At 44.6% G+C, this 19261-nt stretch overlaps 1 protein-coding gene across 1 annotated transcript in view; it reads left to right on the top strand.

Moving 5' to 3' along the window:
- Positions 1-1927: 1927 nt before the first annotated feature.
- The window catches only part of LOC311114489 (sorting nexin-17-like), a 69292-nt gene continuing 51958 nt past the window's right edge, over positions 1928-19261 (top strand). The window contains exon 1 of the mRNA XM_084189731.1: positions 1928-2499. Within this exon, the coding sequence (XP_084045857.1) occupies positions 2440-2499 (60 nt within the window). The 5' untranslated portion in view covers positions 1928-2439. The remainder of the gene's footprint in view (positions 2500-19261) is intronic.

Here is a 19261-nt window from a genome sequence, read left to right as displayed (position 1 = left end):
TCAGTGACTTTCAACATGGCATCGCCATAGGATGCCACCTTTCCAACAAGTCAGTTCGTCAAATATCTGCCCTGCTAGAGCTGCCCGGTCAACTGTAAGTGCTGTTATTGTGAAGTAGAAATGTCTAGGAGCAACAATGGCTCAGCAGTGAAGTGGTAGGCCACACAAGATCACAGAACGGGACTGCAGAGTGTAAAAATCGTCTGTCCTCGGTTGCAACACTCACTACCGAGTTCCAAACTGCCTCTGGAAGCAACGTCAGCACAATAACTGTTCGTCTGGAGCTTCATTAAATGGGTTTCCATGGCCGAGCAGCCGCACACAAGCCTAAGATCACCAAGTGCAATGCCAAGCGTCGGCTGGAGTGGTGTAAAGCTTGCCGCCATTGGACTATGTAGCAGTGGAAACCTGCTACAGCGTTCTTTGGAGTGATGAATCACGCTTCACCATCTGGCAGTCTGACAGACAAATCTGGGTTTGGTGGATGCCAGGAGAACGATGCCTGCCCCAATGCATAGTGCCAACTGTGGTCCTCTGTAGCTCAACGCCAGGGTAGTGGGTTCGATCCCCGGGACCACCCATACGTAAAAATTTATGCGCACATGACTGTAAGTCGCTTTGGATAAAAGCGTCTGCTAAATGGCATATTATTATTTTATTATAAAGTTTGGTGGAGGAGGAATAATGGTCTGGGGCTGTTTTTCATGGTTCAGACTAGGCCCCTTAGTTCCAGTGAAGGGAAATCTTAACGCTACAGCATACAATTACATTCTAGACGATTCTGTGCTTCCCAACTCTGTGACAACAGTTTGGGGAAGGCCCTTTCCTGTTTCAGCATGACAATGCCCCCGTGCACAAAGTGAGGTCCATACAGAAATGGTTTGTCAAGATCGGTGTGGAAGAACTTGACTGGCCTGCACAGAGCCCTGACCACAACCCCATCGAACACCTTTGGGATGAATTGGAACGCCGACTGTGAGCCAGGCCTAATTGCCCAACATCAATGCCCGACCTCATTAATGCTCATGTGGCTGAATGGAAGCAAGTCCCCACTGCAATGATCCAACATCTATTGGAAAGACTTCCCAGAAGAGTGGAGGCTGTTATAGCAGCAAAGGGGGGGACCAACTCCATATTAATGCCCATGATTTTGGAATGAGATATTTTTGGCCATATAATGTATGACGATTGTGTGTATAGAGTACACTTCTGGATGAACAGAATTCAGTTTTTCCTCCAGGTTTTCTTCAATTTTCTACAATGTTGCAAACTAGCTAGCATATGGAACAACGTTCTACAAAATGTGTCCTACCCTGTCTGAGTCATGTTTTTTATTTTTTTATTTTATTTTTTAAACCTTTATTTAACCAGGTAAGCCAGTTGAGAACAAGTTCTCATTTACAACTGCGACCTGGCCAAGATAAAGCAAAGCAGTCCGATAAAAACAACAACAACACAGAGTTACATATGGGGTAAAACAAAACGTACAGTCATGTGGGGTAACATCCAATCAAAATCTTGCCGCTAGGAACAAGCTGACCATTCAAACCGTTTTTGCAATACAAAATTCAACAGACCTCTAAGGGAGGCGTGACAGCAACTTAATTTGGGAGGTATGGCAACGCGAGACTACTGAGTAGGCTGCCCCATTTCATGCCCCAATGCAATTCAAATACATCCACAGTGCGATTTCAACTGATTGTAACTTTTTTGGGGGGTCAAATTAACTAATAAATGTCTTTCGTTGAATTTAACAAAATTTCAACCTGGTTTATCATTATCTAGTCCAATTATGGCATGTTTCCAGTATTTTTATCCGTTTGTATCAGTTTCAATGGGGGACTTTTATTTTGAAGGCGAACCGCCGGTTCCACTATTGTTGTTCACAATAATATTGTTCACGACACACTGGTCTCAGTCGTTTAAACCATTTAGGGCAGTGACTGGGGATGGCAGGAGCTAACTGCGCCTTTTGATCCAAAAGTTATAATAATTACGCAAATGAATGGGATCGTCGGCACGAATTGAGAACGGATCGTTACAGCAGGGCCAACGGTAACGGTGAATGTTTTTGGACCTCCACACACACACAGTCGACGAATAAATATAATTTTACAGCCAACAATGAAGGTGCAAGTGCCTACATCTGCAACATGGCTGCTAGGAGGACACTAGTGGGAAAAGTTTAGAGTGACGTTACTTACTGACGTGGGAGAAGTTTTATACTATTCCAGTACGGTGCAGCAGGACTTGTTGGATAAACAAAATCCGTTTTTTTCCTCCTCCGTCGCCTCGGTTTGAACAACGAACGGAACACTGGATTACCGAGTAAATGCGGAGAAGTGTAAGATCACTTTCGCCGTAGACTTTACCTTCTAGATTTGTGGTTCCTTTTTCATCCCAAATAGTGGAACTTTCGTCCAGTGGGCCCATCCTAAAATGCATTTCTCCATTCCCGAAACGGAGGTTCGTTCGGGAGAAAATGGATCAACATATGTGGTGAGTTCCAGAAGTGTATTTGTTTGTCTGTTGCGACATAGTTATTTGACTGCAGCTTCCTACCATGTGAAATCCATTCCAGTGATTTTTTTTCTTCTCCCCAGACACTTGTGATGTGACTTTAGAGGTTGGCCCAGGTCAGGTTACAAGTAATCAATTTGACAGGACTTTCACTGTCTGTCATAATACCTCACAAGGCATTGCCATTTTGTGATACAATGTATCGTTGATGTATCCCTATCAGTTAACCCCCTATTCATTGGGGAATCATACAAGATTGACACTTCCAGGCAATACATTGTGGATCAATAGACATCGATCCACGTCAATGTAAAATTACCCTGTAATAAAATCAAGCCTATTAGGACTGCAATATAATTTCCCGAAGCCAATAGAAAACCACAGCAATTCAATCATAGGTGTTGATTGGACAATAAAGCCTATGACGCATTGGCACCTATCTGTCACCTGACACTTCTCACTACCGTCATACTAACAGTCACTCATAGCGCTGCAAGCCACTGTCTCCTGACTGCCAGGTATTGTTGTCACAAGAAAACCATTTGGCACCGTTGATAGAGCTTATCTTTCAAGGCAAATATGTTTCAAGTTTTATTAGTCTTATGTACAGGTATACACATGGTATACACTGTTCAACGAAATGCTTACTGCAGGTTCCTTCTGGAAAATGCAACAACAATAAGAAATCATAAAAGATAAGAAAAAGAACACAAAATAAATGTCTCAGTAGAATAGAATAAACATTTTATCATCAGTATAATACAGGAAGGAACCATTTTAGTCCAATATTTACGTGTTTTGGGGAAGGTGGGGGCAGGTGTTTAAATTGTGCAGTATTTACCAGTCATAATAAGAGTCTGGTGTGTGTGGGTGAGTGCACGTGTGCTATGGTGCTGAGTCAGTGCAGTCTGATGGCTTTTAGATAGAAAGGCTCAGAGACAGTTTCTATCAGACCTCATGCCCGACAGTAAAGGGGTGAACAGGTCGTGGCTGGGGTGGAATGACGCAGCAGGCCTTCCTCAGGTACCGTTTCAACTAGATGTCCTGGGTGGGTGGGAGCGCGGTCCCAGTGATGTCCTGGGTGGGTGGGAGCGCGGTCCCAGTGATGTCCTGGGTGAGTGGGAGCGCGGTCCCAGTGATGTCCTGGATGGGTGGGAGCGCGGTCCCAGTGATGTCCTGGATGGGTGGGAGCGCGGTCCCAGTGATGTCCTGGGTGAGTGGGAGCGCGGTCCCAGTGATGTCCTGGATGGGTGGGAGCGCGGTCCCAGTGATGTCCTGGGTGAGTGGGAGCGCGGTCCCAGTGATGTCCTGGATGGGTGGGAGCGCGGTCCCAGTGATGTCCTGGATGGGTGGGAGCACGGTCCCAGTGATGTCCTGGGTGAGTGGGAGCGCGGTCCCAGTGATGTCCTGGATGGGTGGGAGCGCGGTCCCAGTGATGTCCTGGGTGAGTGGGAGCGCGGTCCCAGTGATGTCCTGGATGGGTGGGAGCGCGGTCCCAGTGATGTCCTGGATGGGTGGGAGCGCGGTCCCAGTGATGTCCTGGATGGGTGGGAGCGAGGTCCCAGTGATGTCCTGGATGGGTGGGAGCGCGGTCCCAGTGATGTCCTGGGTGAGTGGGAGCGCGGTCCCAGTGATGTCCTGGGTGAGTGGGAGCGCGGTCCCAGTGATGTCCTGGGTGAGTGGGAGCGCGGTCCCAGTGATGTCCTGGGTGAGTGGGAGCGCGGTCCCAGTGATGTCCTGGGTGAGTGGGAGCACGGTCCCAGTGATGTACTGGGCCATCTTCACCACCCACTGGAGGGCCTTGCGGTCGTGGACGGAGCAATTCCCAGACCAGGCCGCGATGCAACCGTTCAGGATGCTCTCGATGGTGCAGTGGACCTGTATTTTGGAGAGGACCCGGGGTGGCTTGGTCAAATTTCTTCAGCCGCCTTAGGAAGCAGAGTCACTGTTGCACCCTCTTGACAAGAGTGGTGGTGTTGTTGGTCCCATGTCAAGTCCTTGGTGATGTGGACGCTGAGGAACTTAAAATGGCTGACTCTCTCTACTGCAGTCCTGTTGATGTGGATCGGGGCATGTTCCCTCCTCTGCTTCCTGAAGTCAACAATCAACTCCTTTTTTTTTTGTTGTTGCTGTCGTTGAGGGAGAAGCTGTTGTCCTGGCAACATGTTGAAGGTGTGTTATGACCACCAAGTGCTATGTCAGTGCAATGAACTACACAGTGTTGGGTTCTATTTTTCTCATAATTGGATCTGTATGTGATGAATAACTTAGAAGGAATGCATTAATGATAAACATAGGTTTGTACTATACTGATATAAATTGTTTCACATAACAGGCTGTGATTCATGTAAGGAACGTTAGGGGGTAGGACAGATAAGACTTGTATTTCTTACAGATACGAACACTCTCTCTTTGTTGTCTGTGAAACCGTCCTTGAACGTGGGTACATGGAGTACAGATTGGAGGGGTGTCTTTTGGGTGCTGACTCCGCAGGTTATTATGATAGCAACTTATGCCTGGGAACGGTGGAGCGCCAAGGGGTGGAGCGCCAAGGGGTGGGACTAACCCGTGCACCAATGGATTGGCTGAGTAAAGTCTAAACCACACTCAGTCCTTTACTCTGATTGGCCAACAGAAGAGGTGGGAACTCTCTGTCAGAGTATTTGAGAAAGAACCTGTAAACAATGTTTTAGTTCTCTGAGTGCCCTGCGTGGTATCTCAGCGGACCCGTATATACGAACCTTCATACTTATCATACATACATTTTGCATATAATAAATGTAGCTTGGATTGAAGATCTCTTGATTCTTATTCCAATACCAGATTTGAATTACGCAATTTCTAACAACAGGTTGTGAAATGCTTTGGTCTTTCAAGTCATATTCAAACCTAAATATTTTAGGTACACCCAGCCCCCCACAGTACACCCCCAGGACACCCCCAGGACACCCACAGTACACCCCCAGGACCACCCAGGACACCCCCAGGACACCCCCAGGACCACCAGAACACCCACAGTACACCCCCAGGACCACCCAGGACACCCACAGTACACCCAGCCCCACACAGTCTATGCTCACTCTTCTAGAATGATGTAAAAACGCTCAGTGTTGCTGGACAAAGTACAGTAGTGGCGTTATGCATAGCTTAGCTTGGTTATGAAGCCCTGTTATGGCCCTGTGAGCTCCTTGCTTGACCTCCATCGCACAATGCCCCTTTTATTTTAAAGCAGATTGAGTGAGCAGTTAAATCCCCTCTCTCGGATCTGAGGTTTATCACCGTGATATGGCAATCAGACCTGTTTTTCAACTTTAAAAGCATACACAATAAATCACTGTTTCAGCAGTGTACCTGTAGTAGGTTATAGCCAACAACCACAACATCTTGCTAACAAAAACTAAATAAATAGCTTTGTGTGTAAGATCTGTATCACACTCAGATATAGCCACGTTGCCACCAAGCTGTAGAAATACACTACATGACCAAAGGTATGTGGACACCTGCTCGTCGAACATCTCATTCCAAAATCATGGGCATTAAAATGGAGTTGGTCCCCCTTTGCTGCTATAACAGCCTCCACTCTTCTGGGAAGGCTTTCCACTAGATGTTGGAACATTGCTGCGGGGACTTGCTTCCATTCAGCCACAAGAGCATTAGTGAGGTCGGGCATTGATGTTGGGCTTCCCTGGAACTAAGGGGCCTAGCCCAATCCATGAAAAACAGTCCCAGTCCATTATTCCTCCTCCACCAAACCCATATTCGTCCGTCGGACTGCCAGATGGTGAAGCGTGATTCATCACTCCAGAGAACGCGTTTCCACTGCTCCAGAGTCCAATGGCGGCGAGCTTTACGCCACTCCAGCCGACGCTTGGCATTGAGCATGGTGATCTTAGGCTTGTGTGCGGCTGCTCGGACATGGAAACCCATTTCATGAAGCTCCCGACGAACAGTTATTGTGCTGACGTTGCTTCCAGAGGCAGTTTGGAACTCGGTGGTGAGCGTTGCGACCGAGGACAGACTATTTTTACGCGCTTCAGCACTCGGCGGTCCCGTTCTGGGAGCTCGTGTGGCCTACCACTTCACGGCTGAGCCGTTGTTGCTCCTAGACGTTTCCACTTCACAATAACAGCACTTACAGTTGACCGGGGCAGCTCTAGCAGGGCAGAAATTTGACAAACTGACTTGTTGGAAAGGTGGCATCCTATGACGGTGCCACGTTGAAAGTCACTGAGCTCTTCAGTAAGGGCATTCTACTACCAATGTTTGTCTATGGAGATTGCATGGCTGTGTGCTCGATTTTATACACCTGTCAGCAAAGGGTGTGGCTTCAGTGTATATTTATACTCTGACATTCAGCGTTCTGATATTCTCTTAATTTCTTGCACTATTGGAGAAAAACAAGCGTTTCGTTAAAACCTGCGATAACATCTGCTAAATACTGTACGTGACAATTTGATTTGATTTTGAGTGACAGCCTACACACTCCACGCAGCAAAATGAATTTTTTATTTATTATTTTTTTATTTACTGTGAGGTTCCACTGGGTATGTTCTGGGTTTATTTACTGTGAGGTTCCACTGGGTATGTTCTGGGTTGATTTACTGTGAGGTTCCACTGGGTATGTTCTGGGTTTATTTACGGTGAGGTTCCACTGGGTATGTTCTGGGTTTATTTACTGTGAGGTTCCACTGGGTATGTTCTGGGTTTATTTACTGTGAGGTTCCACTGGGTATGTGTCTAAATGTATTGTGCCCTGTGTGTTGTTTCATAGAAATACTTCCCTTTCCACACAGCAAAATGTGCCAGTGTCTTGTTGTCTGTCTGAGGGCAGAGCAGCATTGGACTGAAGATGGACGATTCATAGTAGAGGTCATTCAAGAACTCTTGCATCCAATGAGACACATACAGTGCATTGGGAAAGTATTCAGACCCCTTGACTTTTTCCATATTTTGTAACTTTACAGCCTTATTCTAAAATGGATTCAATAAAACATTTTCCTCATCAATCTACACACAATACCCCATAATGACAAAGCCAAAACAGGTTTTTAGAAATGTTTGCACATTTATTAAAAAATAATAAACAGATACCTTATTTACATAAGTATTCAGACCCTTTGCTATGAGACTCGACATTGAGCTCAGGTGCATCCTGTTTCCATTGATCATCCTTGAGATGTTTCTATAACTTGATTGGAGACCATCTGTGGTAAATTCAATGAATTGGACATGATTTGGAAAGGCACACACCTGTCTATATAAGGTCCCACAGTTGACAGTGCATGTCAGAGCAAAAAACAAGCCATGAGGTTGAAGGAATTGTCCGTAGAGCTCAGAGACAGGATTGTGTCGAGGCACAGATCTGGGGAAGGGTACCAAAAAATGTCTGCAGCATTGAAGGTCCTCAAGAACACAGTGGCCTCCATCATTCTTAAAAGGATGAAGTTTGAAACCACCAAGACTCTTCCTAGAGCTGGCCGCCTGGCCAAACTGATCAATCGGGGGAGAAGGGACTTGGTCAAGGTGACGACCAAAAACCCGATGTTCACTCTGACAGAGCTCCAGAGTTCCTCTGTGGAGATGGGAGAACCTTCCAGAAGGACAACCATCTCTGCAGCACTCCACCAATCAGGCCTTTATGGTAGAGTGGCCAGACGGAAGCCACTCCTCAGTAAGAGGCACATGACAGACCACTTGGAGTTTGCCAAAAGGCACTTAAAGGACTCTCAGATCATGAGAAACAAGATTCTCTGGTCTGATGAAACCAAGATTGAACTCTTTGGCCTGAATGCCAAGTGTCACTTCTGGAGGAAACCTGGCACCATCCCTACGGTGAAGCATGGTGGTGGCAGCATCATGCTGTGGGGATGTTTTTCAGCGGCAGAGGCTGGGAGACGAGTCAGGATTGAGGGAAAGAAGAACGGAGCAAAGTACAGAGTTCCTTGACGAAAACCTGCTCCAGAGCGCTCAGGACCTCAGACTGGGGCGAAGGTTCACCTTCCAACAGGACAACGACCTGGCTTCGGGACAAGTCTCTGAATGTCCTTGAGTGGTCAAGCCAGAGCCCGGGCTTGAACCCGATCTAACATCTCTGGAGAGACCTGAAAATAGCTGTGCAGCGACTCTCCCCATCCAACCTGACAGAGCTTGAGAGGATCTGCAGAGAAGAATGGGAGAAACTCCCCCAAATACAGGTGTGCCAAGCTTGTAGTGTCATACCCAAGAAGACTCGAGGCTGTAATCGCTGCCAAAGGTGCTTCAACAAAGTACTGAGTAAAGGTTCTGAATACTTATGTAAATGTGATATATATTTTTTATAAATTAGCAAACATTTCTAAAAACCTGTTTTTGCTTTGTCATTATGGGTGTGTAGATTGAGAAAAACAAAACACATTTAATCCATTTTAGAATAAGCCTGTAAAGTAAGAAAATGTGGAGAAAGTCAAGGGGTCTGAATACTTTCCAAATGCACTGTAGATATTATAGACAGGTTTCAACCATTAACCATGAGTGAATAGTGTTGCGGAGAGAGTACAGGGGGTAAAGCTAACTGTCACTAAGGAAATGGACCAACTCTATGTGCTTACCAGCAGCTCAAGGGAAGGAAGTCTGTTTATTTATTTATTTTATGGGTACTTTTCTTTTGTGTGTGTGTGTGTGTGTGTGTGTGTGTGTGTGTGTGTGTGTGTGTGTGTGTGTGTGTGTGTGTGTATTTGGGTAATGGTCAGTGGTGGAGAATGCAGACAGGTTTTTGGTTAATCCTTGTCTGTCTTAATGTAACTGTTTCCTTGTAAAGAGGCCTGAGTACAGTGAGTTGTGTGTCACTGTGAGTGTGACCTGACTGTTGTTCAGCTGGACAGCAATGTGATTTTCTGGATTTTTGTTTTAGATTCCGTCTCTCACAGTTGAAGTGTACCTATGATAAAAATTACAGACCTCTACATGCTTTGTAAGTAGGAAAACCTGCAAAATCGGCAGTGTATCAAATACTTGTTCTCCCCACTGTATGTGTATATATGTGTGTGTGTGTGTGTGTGTATATATATATGTATGTATATATATATATGTATGTGTATGTGTGTGTGTGTATATGGTCATTCAGAACATTTCCTAAAGTAGCCTGTCTGTACTTCCTCCTCTTTCATGAGAACCAAATGCTCCTGTCATGATTTAATCTTGTAAAGGGCCTGTTTTCCGTAGGCTACATTTTATTTCTCTCTCTCATCAGGCGTCCTCTCTTGCCACTGCCATCAAATGACCGCAGCAGCAGGGTTTGTGACATTATGTGAACATTTTGGGAAAAGTAGGAGAACCCATTCGTTTGAATGGTTTTTTTTTGTGTGTCGAAGTAGGATCTGTATTTAAAAATATATATATATGCAGAAAAGCCAAAAGACAAGGAAGGTATGTCTTTATTTTGATTCCATTAATGTTGTGACAGATCCTCCTCAACAAAAAGGCATTTCTTAATTTATTGATTTAATAGTTATAAGTAATAACCTGAATAATAATGAAATGCTGTGATAATAACCAAGTGTAATGGTTTCAACTAAGTTTGATTTAAGAAGCATATCCATGTAACCAAGTAGTCACTACTACTACTGGGCTACGTTCCAAATGGCACCCTATTCCCTATATAGTGCACTACTTTAGACCAGAGAATGGCACCCTATTCCCTATATAGTGCACTACTTTAGACCAGAGAATGGCACCCTATTCCCTATATAGTGCACTACTTTAGACCAGAGAATGACACCCTATTCCCTACATAGTGCACTACTTTAGACCAGAGAATGGCACCCTATTCCCTATATAGTGCACTACTTTAGACCAGAGAATGGCACCCTATTCCCTATATAGTGCACTACTTTAGACCAGAGAATGGCACCCTATTCCCTACATAGTGCACTACTTTAGACCAGAGAATGGCACCCTATTCCCTATATAGTGCACTACTTTAGACCAGAGAATGGCACGCTATTCCCTATGTAGTGCACTACTTTAGACCAAAGAATGGCACCCTATTCCCTATGTAGTGCACTACTTTAGACCAGAGAATGGCACCCTATTCCCTATATAGTGCACTACTTTAGACCAGAGAATGGCACCCTGTTCCCTATATAGTGCACTACTTTTGACCAGAGAATGGCACCCTATTCCCTATGTAGTGCACTACTTTAGACCAGAGAATGGCACCCTATTCCCTATATAGTGCACTACTTTAGACCAGAGAATGGCACCCTATTCCCTATATAGTGCACTACTTTAGACCAGAGAATGGCACCCTATTCCCTACATAGTGCACTACTTTAGACCAGAGCCCCCTAGGGAATAGGGAGCTTATGGGCCCTGGTCAACAGTAGTGCACTATATAGGGAATAGGGTGCCATTTGGGACGTGGCCCAGGCTTGATCTTAATACAGAGGGATTGTCTGTGTACCTTGGAACCAGGAGCTGTAGCACCACAGGACGGTACAGGGGCCTTAGGAACACAATGTCTGCTTTTCAAATGGTGGAATTCCTGTGTGAGAGAACACTCATTCTTTTTGACTTCTCTCACTTCCTGTGGGCTCGGAACAGGCAACATACTTCCTGTCTATTTAATAGGGTCTCTATATGTGCAGACTGATATTAGAGGGGAAAACGGTGTGTGTGTGTGTGTGTGTGTGTGTGTGTACAGTAATTGATAGTCTGTCTTGTTTAGCAGATTGAAACAGGTCAGGGTCTGTTAGTTATGCTTTGATATCATCATCCGTTGGGTGTGTTCTTGGTTTATTTGCTTTGAGGTTCCACTGGGTATGTTCTGGGTTTATTTACTGTGAGGTTCCCAGTCGTGTAAAGTACTTAAGTAAAAATACTTTAAAGTACTACCTAAGTAGTTTTTTGGGGTATCTGTACTTTACTTTACTATTTATATTTTGGCCAACTTTTACTTTTACTTCACTACATTCCTAAAGAAAATAATGTACTTTTTACTCCATACATTTTCCCTGACACCCAAAAGTACTCGTTACATTTCGACCAGAAAATGGTCCAATTCACACACTTATCAAGAGAACATCCCTGGTCATCCCTACTGCCTCTGACTCGCTAAACACAAACGCTTCATTTGTAAATGATGTCTGAGTGTTGGAGTGTGCCCCTGGCTATCTGTAAATGATGTCTGAGTGTTGGAGTGTGCCCCTGGCTATCTGTAAAGGATGTCTGAGTGTTGGAGTGTGCCCCTGGCTATCTGTAAATGATGTCTGAGTGTTGGAGTGTGCCCCTGGCTATCTGTAAATGATGTCTGAGTGTTGGAGTGTGCCCCTGGCTATCTGTAAATGATGTCTGAGTGTTGGAGTGTGCCCCTGGCTATCTGTAAATGATGTCTGAGTGTTGGAGTGTGCCCCTGGCTATCTGTAAATGATGTCTGAGTGTTGGAGTGTGCCCCTGGCTATCTGTAAATGATGTCTGAGTGTTGTAGTGTGCCCCTGGCTATCTGTAAATTATGTCTGAGTGTTGGAGTGTGCCCCTGGCTATCTGTAAATGATGTCTGAGTGTTGGAGTGTGACCCTGGCTATCTGTAAATGATGTCTGAGTGTTGGAGTGTGCCCCTGGCTATCTGTAAATGATGTCTGAGTGTTGGAGTGTGCCCCTGGCTATCTGTAAATGATGTCTGAGTGTTGGAGTGTGCCCCTGGCTATCTGTAAATGATGTCTGAGTGTTGGAGTGTGCCCCTGGCTATCTGTAAATGATGTCTGAGTGTTGGAGTGTGACCCAGGCTATCTGTAAATGATGTCTGAGTGTTGGAGTGTGCCCCTGGCTATCTGTAAATGATGTCTGAGTGTTGGAGTGTGCCCCTGGCTATCTGTAAATGATGTCTGAGTGTTGGAGTGTGCCCCTGGCTATCTGTAAATGATGTCTGAGTGTTGGAGTGTGACCCAGGCTATCTGTAAATGATGTCTGAGTGTTGGAGTGTGCCCCTGGCTATCTGTAAATGATGTCTGAGTGTTGGAGTGTGCCCCTGGCTATCTGTAAATGATGTCTGAGTGTTGGAGTGTGACCCTGGCTATCTGTAAATGATGTTGGAGTGTGACCCTGGCTATCTGTAAATGATGTCTGAGTGTTGGAGTGTGCCCCTGGCTATCTGTAAATGATGTCTGAGTGTTGGAGTGTGCCCCTGGCTATCTGTAAATTATGTCTGAGTGTTGGAGTGTGCCCCTGGCTATCCGTCAATACAAAAAAATAAACAAATTGTGCCGTCTGGTTTGCTTAAAATAGGGATTTTGAAATGGTTTATATTTTTACTTTTGATACTTAAGTACATTTTAGCAATTCCATTTACTTTTAATACTTAAGTATATTTAAAACCAAATACTTTGACTTTTACTCAAGTAGTATTTTACTGGGTGACTTTTACTTGTCATTTTCTTTTTAAGGTATCTTTACTTTTACTCAAGTATGGCAATTGAGTACTTTTTCCACCACTGAAGGTTCCACTAGGTATGTTCTGGGTTTATTTACTGTGAGGTTCCACTGGGTATGTGTCTAAATGTATTGTTCCCTGTGTGTTGTTTCATAGAAATACTTCCCTTTCCAATGTGAATCCCTGGGAATATTCTTTGAGCCAGGGTATAGTCCAATAAACTCCTTCTCAGAACTAGTTCCACGTGACTTTGTTCCAAGAAGCATCAAGTGAACTCACTGTGCACTTGAATGTGTTGTTATTGCCACAATAATCTTGCATGTGTTGAGAAACTTTGAAGACTGCAGTTCCCATGAACCTCTACGTTGAAGACTGCAGTTCCCATGAACCTCTAGCCTTGGATCTCTCTGGGCCCAAACGTGTGCAGGATGATTTCCTTAGGTCCAAACCTCTACATTTCACACTGGGTCTTATGGCATTAGAAAGCATGTGAATTTTATTTATCTGCTCTTTGGAGCAAACTAAGCATCTCCCATGTCTCTTTATGGACTGAATACTACCCTGAGATATGCATCAACAACTCAGTCTTTTCACTTAAATCATGCTTTACGTTAATCATGAGTCATACATTGACATTAAATGGAAGATTTTTGTTAAAGGGGCAATCACATTCTTGGACTTATCAATTAATGATATCTACCCATTTGATTCTTAAAGAAGATAACTTAGAAATGCCTCATGTCCTTAGTTTAACGGTCGTACCCCGTCACAACCCTAAACAGAAGTGTTTGTAAACAAAGTAAATGGAACCAAACACTATAGTTTCAAAACATGGTTAAAACTATCATGTTGATATCATGGATGGTCAGTCCTCGCATCCATAGCGCTGTGTCTATGAATTTGAGAGTGGTTACATTTCTCCAGCCCTATCCATCAGCTTTTTACCGAAACCATGGCGGGGAGTAGTCTGATTTGCTGCTTTAAAGGCCATGTTAAATCTGACAATATAAATAAATATCTGGTGAAGACGCCGGTTCTACAAACAAGTAGCTATATTATTCCTCGGCCCCAAGTCCTAGAATACAACTCAAATGATCTGCTTGAAGTTAATTGTATCTTCTTTTTTTTTTTTTGTATACGTGTACATGAGTTTGTTGGTAAAAGGCATCAACTTGGCATTGCTAGCTGGCTTCTGACCAATTCATGCTACTTTATTAGCAGCTGGCAAGCCGTATCAGGCAGCTTTTAGATGGGAAAATAAATAGCTATATTTGCTAAGCTATCCCATCTGATTTGATCAAAATGCCATTAGCTAGCTAGCTTGAAACTGCTGGGGGAAGTTGGGTAAATTTGGCTAATTTCCACCATTGGTCTTGAGTTCACCACCTTAGCTATCTAAGTGGACTGCGGCTAGGTTTCTAGAAAATAACAACTATACATTTGCTAGCTATAATACTGACTATTGTGAACACGTTTTGTCCAACTACTTCATTCCCCTGCCTGTTTGTTTATGCACTGGTGACTGAAAAGGTTGGCAAGAAAAATGCCCCTTCTTGATTTCACTGCAAATAGGCTGTGTTGTTTTGGTATCATTTGGCTGAATAGGCTTGTGCACATTTTACATTTAGTGTTTCATTAGTTAACTAAGTTACTGACTGACTAGGTTAATTTTGTTATTCATGTGTTTTTTGGTGTTGTTTCATTTCAGATGAAGAGAAGAGTTAGATCACTAGAACAGACAGACAGACAGACAGACAGACAGACAGTCCGTCCGTCCGTCCGTCCGTCCGTATTCACAAAGCATCTCGGTTGGAGTACTGATTTAGGATCAGTTTAGGCTTTTTTTAAATATCACAGTGAATAATTACATTGACAAGGGAGAGCTGGTCCTAGATCACTAGTCATACTGTGAATACGGGCCGGGAAGAAAGCTGTTGGCTAATACCGTGCACGGCCTTCTTTCACCACAGGACCCTACAGGTATTACAGTCAATGAACTGAATATTTGTATGTGAATTTCCATATCAATGACACTAACAAACGGGTTGACTTGTTCAGCAACATGTGCAGTGAACATGTCTTTGCTGATGTAAGGTACATAATGCGTTGTCATCTCCCTGTCACACCACTGCATGCTGTGACATGGGGCCTGGATGGGGACAGCTGTGACATGGGGCCTGGATGGGGACAGCTGTGACATGGGGCCTGGATGGGGACAGCTGTGACATGGGGCCTGGATGGGGACAGCTGTGACATGGGGCCTGGATGGGGACAGCTGTGACATGGGGCCTGGATGGGGACAGCTGTGACATGGGGCCTGGATGGGGACAGCTGTGACATGGGGCCTGGATGGGGACAGCTGTGACATGGGTCCTGGATGGGGACAGCTGTGACATGGGGCCTGGATGGGGACAGCTGTGACATGGGGCCTGGATGGGGACAGCTGTGACATGGGGCCTGGATGGGGACAGCTGTGACATGGGGCCTGGATGGGGACAGCTGTGACATGGGGCCTGGACGTGACATGGGGCCTGGATGGGGACAGCTGTGACATGGGCTTGATGGTGACACACATCATCTTCAAGCTTCCTGACTGAAGACTGTGGCCTTCAGTGGTACTGGAAGCAAAGGCCTTACCTGGGAGTACAGCAACAGTCTCTCTGTCCCACAGCCATTCTGTCAATATGTATTGTATGTAACCACTCAAATTCATACCAACTGCTACGGACGCAAGCACTGACTTATATTGACTTTGTCCTATTCTTTAATCTTGTCTGGGATATACCCTACCGTTCAAAAGTTTTAACACCAACCCATTCAAGGGTTTCTCTTTATTTGTACTATTTTCTACATTGTAGAACAATAGTGAAGACATCAACTATGAAATAACACATATGGAGTCATGTAGTAACCAAAAAAGTGAGATTCTTCAAATAGCCACCCATTGCCTTGATGACAGCTTTGCACACTCTTTGCATTCTCTCAACCAGCTTCACCTGGAATGCTTTTCCAACAGTCTTTAAGGAGTTCCCACATATGCTGAGCACTTGTTGGCTGCTTTTCCTTCACTCTGTGGTCCGACTCATCCCAAAACATCTCAATTTGGTTGAGGATGGGGGATTGTGGAGGCCAGGTCATCTGATGCAGCACTCCATCACTCTCCTTCTTGGTAAAATAGCCCTTACACAGCCTGGAGGTGTTCTTGCCATAATATGGACTTGGTCTTTTACCAAATAGGGCTATCTTCTGTATACCCCCCCTACCTTGTCACAACACAACTGATTGGCTCAAACGCATTAAGAAGGAAAGAAATTCCACAAATGAACTTTTAAGAAGGCACAGCTGTTAATTGAAATGCATTCCAGGTGACTACAAGTGCCTGGATTAGGACCTGTGCCGCTTCCTGTGTAAGGCAGGGTCGTACTCTCCGAATGTTGTAGAGCATGAACCTACAGGATCGGGTCACCGCCTTGATGTTAGCGGAGAACGACAGGGTGTTGTCCAGGGTCACGCCAAGGCTCTTCGCACTCTGGGAGGAGGACACAACGGAGTTGTCAACCGTGATGGCGAGAAACATTATTGTGCACAGACAACAGCACAAAGGGCAAGAAGGTAGAGACAACAATACATCACACGAAGCAGCCACAACTGTCAGTAAGAGTGTCCATGATTGAGTCTTTGAACGAAGAGATGGAGATAAAACTGTCCAGTTTGAGTGTTTTTTGCAGCTCGTTCCAGTCGCTATCTGCAGCGAACTGCAGGGATGTGTGTGCTTTGGGGACCTTTAACAGAATGTGACTGGCAGAACGGGTGTTGTGTGTGTGTGTGTGTGTGTGTGTGTGTGTGTGTGTGTGTGTGTGTGGAGGAAGGGTATGGCTGCAGTAGGTATCTCAGATCGGGGGGAGTGAGGCCTAATGGTTGCATTTATCTTCGCCCGGCTCCAATAAATCAGATTACAAACCTGCAGAGATGAACTAATGTAGGGTTCATGTGTGCCTACTTTGTGATTCATGCCTGTAAATTAAGAGCGGTCGTCACAAAATCATACGTCCCGCCTATTTCTCTTCTTAAAATCACATTTTACACCTAACCACACTGCTAAATGTGTGTCTAACCTTTTGAAATTGAGACCAAAAAGCAAATGTTTGTTTTCATGAATTTTTTACGATATAGCCAATTTTGACTTTGTGGCTGTGGTAACTAGTTAACCTAACAGCTATTTTGTGATAACGGTTACGACAAATGACATGTCACACGTAAATTCATAGCTCATATTATGGCTCCACCTATCATCTCGCTAACAATTGCTACCCCGACTTTATTCCATCATGACATCGACATGCTCCTCATTCGACTGTAGTTAGCTGCTAGCTTAGCCAGATGCAGCCTGTGATTGTTGAGGCCGGGCTAATTTTGCAGCCTAACTGCTTCAAATAGGGTGATTAGGCTAGGTAGCTAGCTAGCTAGCTAAATGACAACCCTATTATTCTAGAAGTTTCGACTTAATTCAGAAAGTAGGGCTCTGGTCAAAAGTAGTGCACTACATAGGGAATAGGGTGTTATTCTCTGGTCTAAAGTAGTGCACTACATAGGGAATATGGTGTTATTCTCTGGTCTAAAGTAGTGCACTACATAGGGAATAGGGTGTTATTCTCTGGTCTAAAGTAGTGCACTACATAGGGAATAGGGTGTTATTCTCTGGTCTAAAGTAGTGCACTACATAGGGAATAGGGTGTTATTCTCTGGTCTAAAGTAGTGCACTATATAGGGAATAGGGTGTTATTCTCTGGTCTAAAGTAGTGCACTACATAGGGAATAGGGTGTTATTCTCTGGTCTAAAGTAGTGCACTATATAGGGAATAGGGTGACATTCTCTGGTCTAAAGTAGTGCACTACATAGGGAATAGGGTGCCATTCTCTGGTCTAAAGTAGTGCACTACATAGGGAATAGGGTGTTATTCTCTGGTCTAAAGTAGTGCACTATATAGGGAATAGGGTGACATTCTCTGGTCTAAAGTAGTGCACTACATAGGGAATAGGGTGTTATTCTCTGGTCTAAAGTAGTGCACTATATAGGGAATAGGGTGCCATTCTCTGGTCTAAAGTAGTGCACTATATAGGGAATAGGGTGACATTCTCTGGTCTAAAGTAGTGCACTACATAGGGAATAGGGTGCCATTCTCTGGTCTAAAGTAGTGCACTACATAGGGAATAGGGTGTTATTCTCTGGTCTAACGTAGTGCACTATATAGGGAATAGGTTGACATTCTCTGGTCTGAAGTAGTGCACTACATAGGGAATAGGGTGTTATTCTCTGGTCTAAAGTAGTGCACTATATAGGGAATAGGGTGCCATTCTCTGGTCTAAAGTAGTGCACTATATAGGGAATAGGGTGCCATTCTCTGGTCTAAAGTAGTGCACTATATAGGGAATAGGGTGTTATTCTCTGGTCTAAAGTAGTGCACTACATAGGGAATAGGGTGCCATTCTCTGGTCTAAAGTAGTGCACTACATAGGGAATAGGGTGCCATTCTCTGGTCTAAAGTAGTGCACTATATAGGGAATATGGTGCCATTCTCTGGTCTAAAGTAGTGCACTACATAGGGAATAGGGTGCCATTCTCTGGTCTAAAGTAGTGCACTATATAGGGAATAGGGTGCCATTCTCTGGTCTAAAGTAGTGCACTATATAGGGAATAGGGTGCCATTCTCTGGTCTAAAGTAGTGCACTACATAGGGAATAGGGTGCCATTCTCTGGTCTAAAGTAGTGCACTATATAGGGAATAGGGTGCCATTCTCTGGTCTAAAGTAGTGCACTACATAGGGAATAGGGTGTTATTTAGGACATACTACTGTCTTTTGTCATCTGTCATAATTATTCCTCACTCAGCCTGCCTGAACATTTAGTTTAGCCTGCATGTGCATCTTTTTACTATTATTTCGTTCTACAGTATGCTTCTCTTGTCCTGTGATTGACCCCTGTGTTTAGATTTTGGTACATTCCTGTTCCAGTTGACCAACTTTAGCCTGGAGGAAGCAACCACCAGCATCCTTAAAGTTGGGGGTCACTATCAGAAACTAGTTGTTTAGACGGATGACATGGCATCTTGTTGACTGGTATGAACAGACTGGCAGACTGACGGACAGACGGACTGACAGACAGACGGACTGACAGACAGACGGACTGACAGACAGACAGACTGACGGACAGACGGACTGACGGACGGACGGACGGACTGACAGACAGACGCGAATGGACAGAGAGATGGAATCTTATGTTAATTATTTTATCTATAGATTACAGTCTATAGTTTAAACTCTATAGTCCATAGTTTA

Source organism: Coregonus lavaretus (assembly GCF_964263955.1).
Source record: "Coregonus lavaretus genome assembly, contig: HAP1_SCAFFOLD_416, whole genome shotgun sequence".
NCBI classification, from domain to species: Eukaryota; Metazoa; Chordata; class Actinopteri; order Salmoniformes; family Salmonidae; genus Coregonus; species Coregonus lavaretus.
This window is presented reverse-complemented; position numbering and strand designations above follow the sequence as displayed.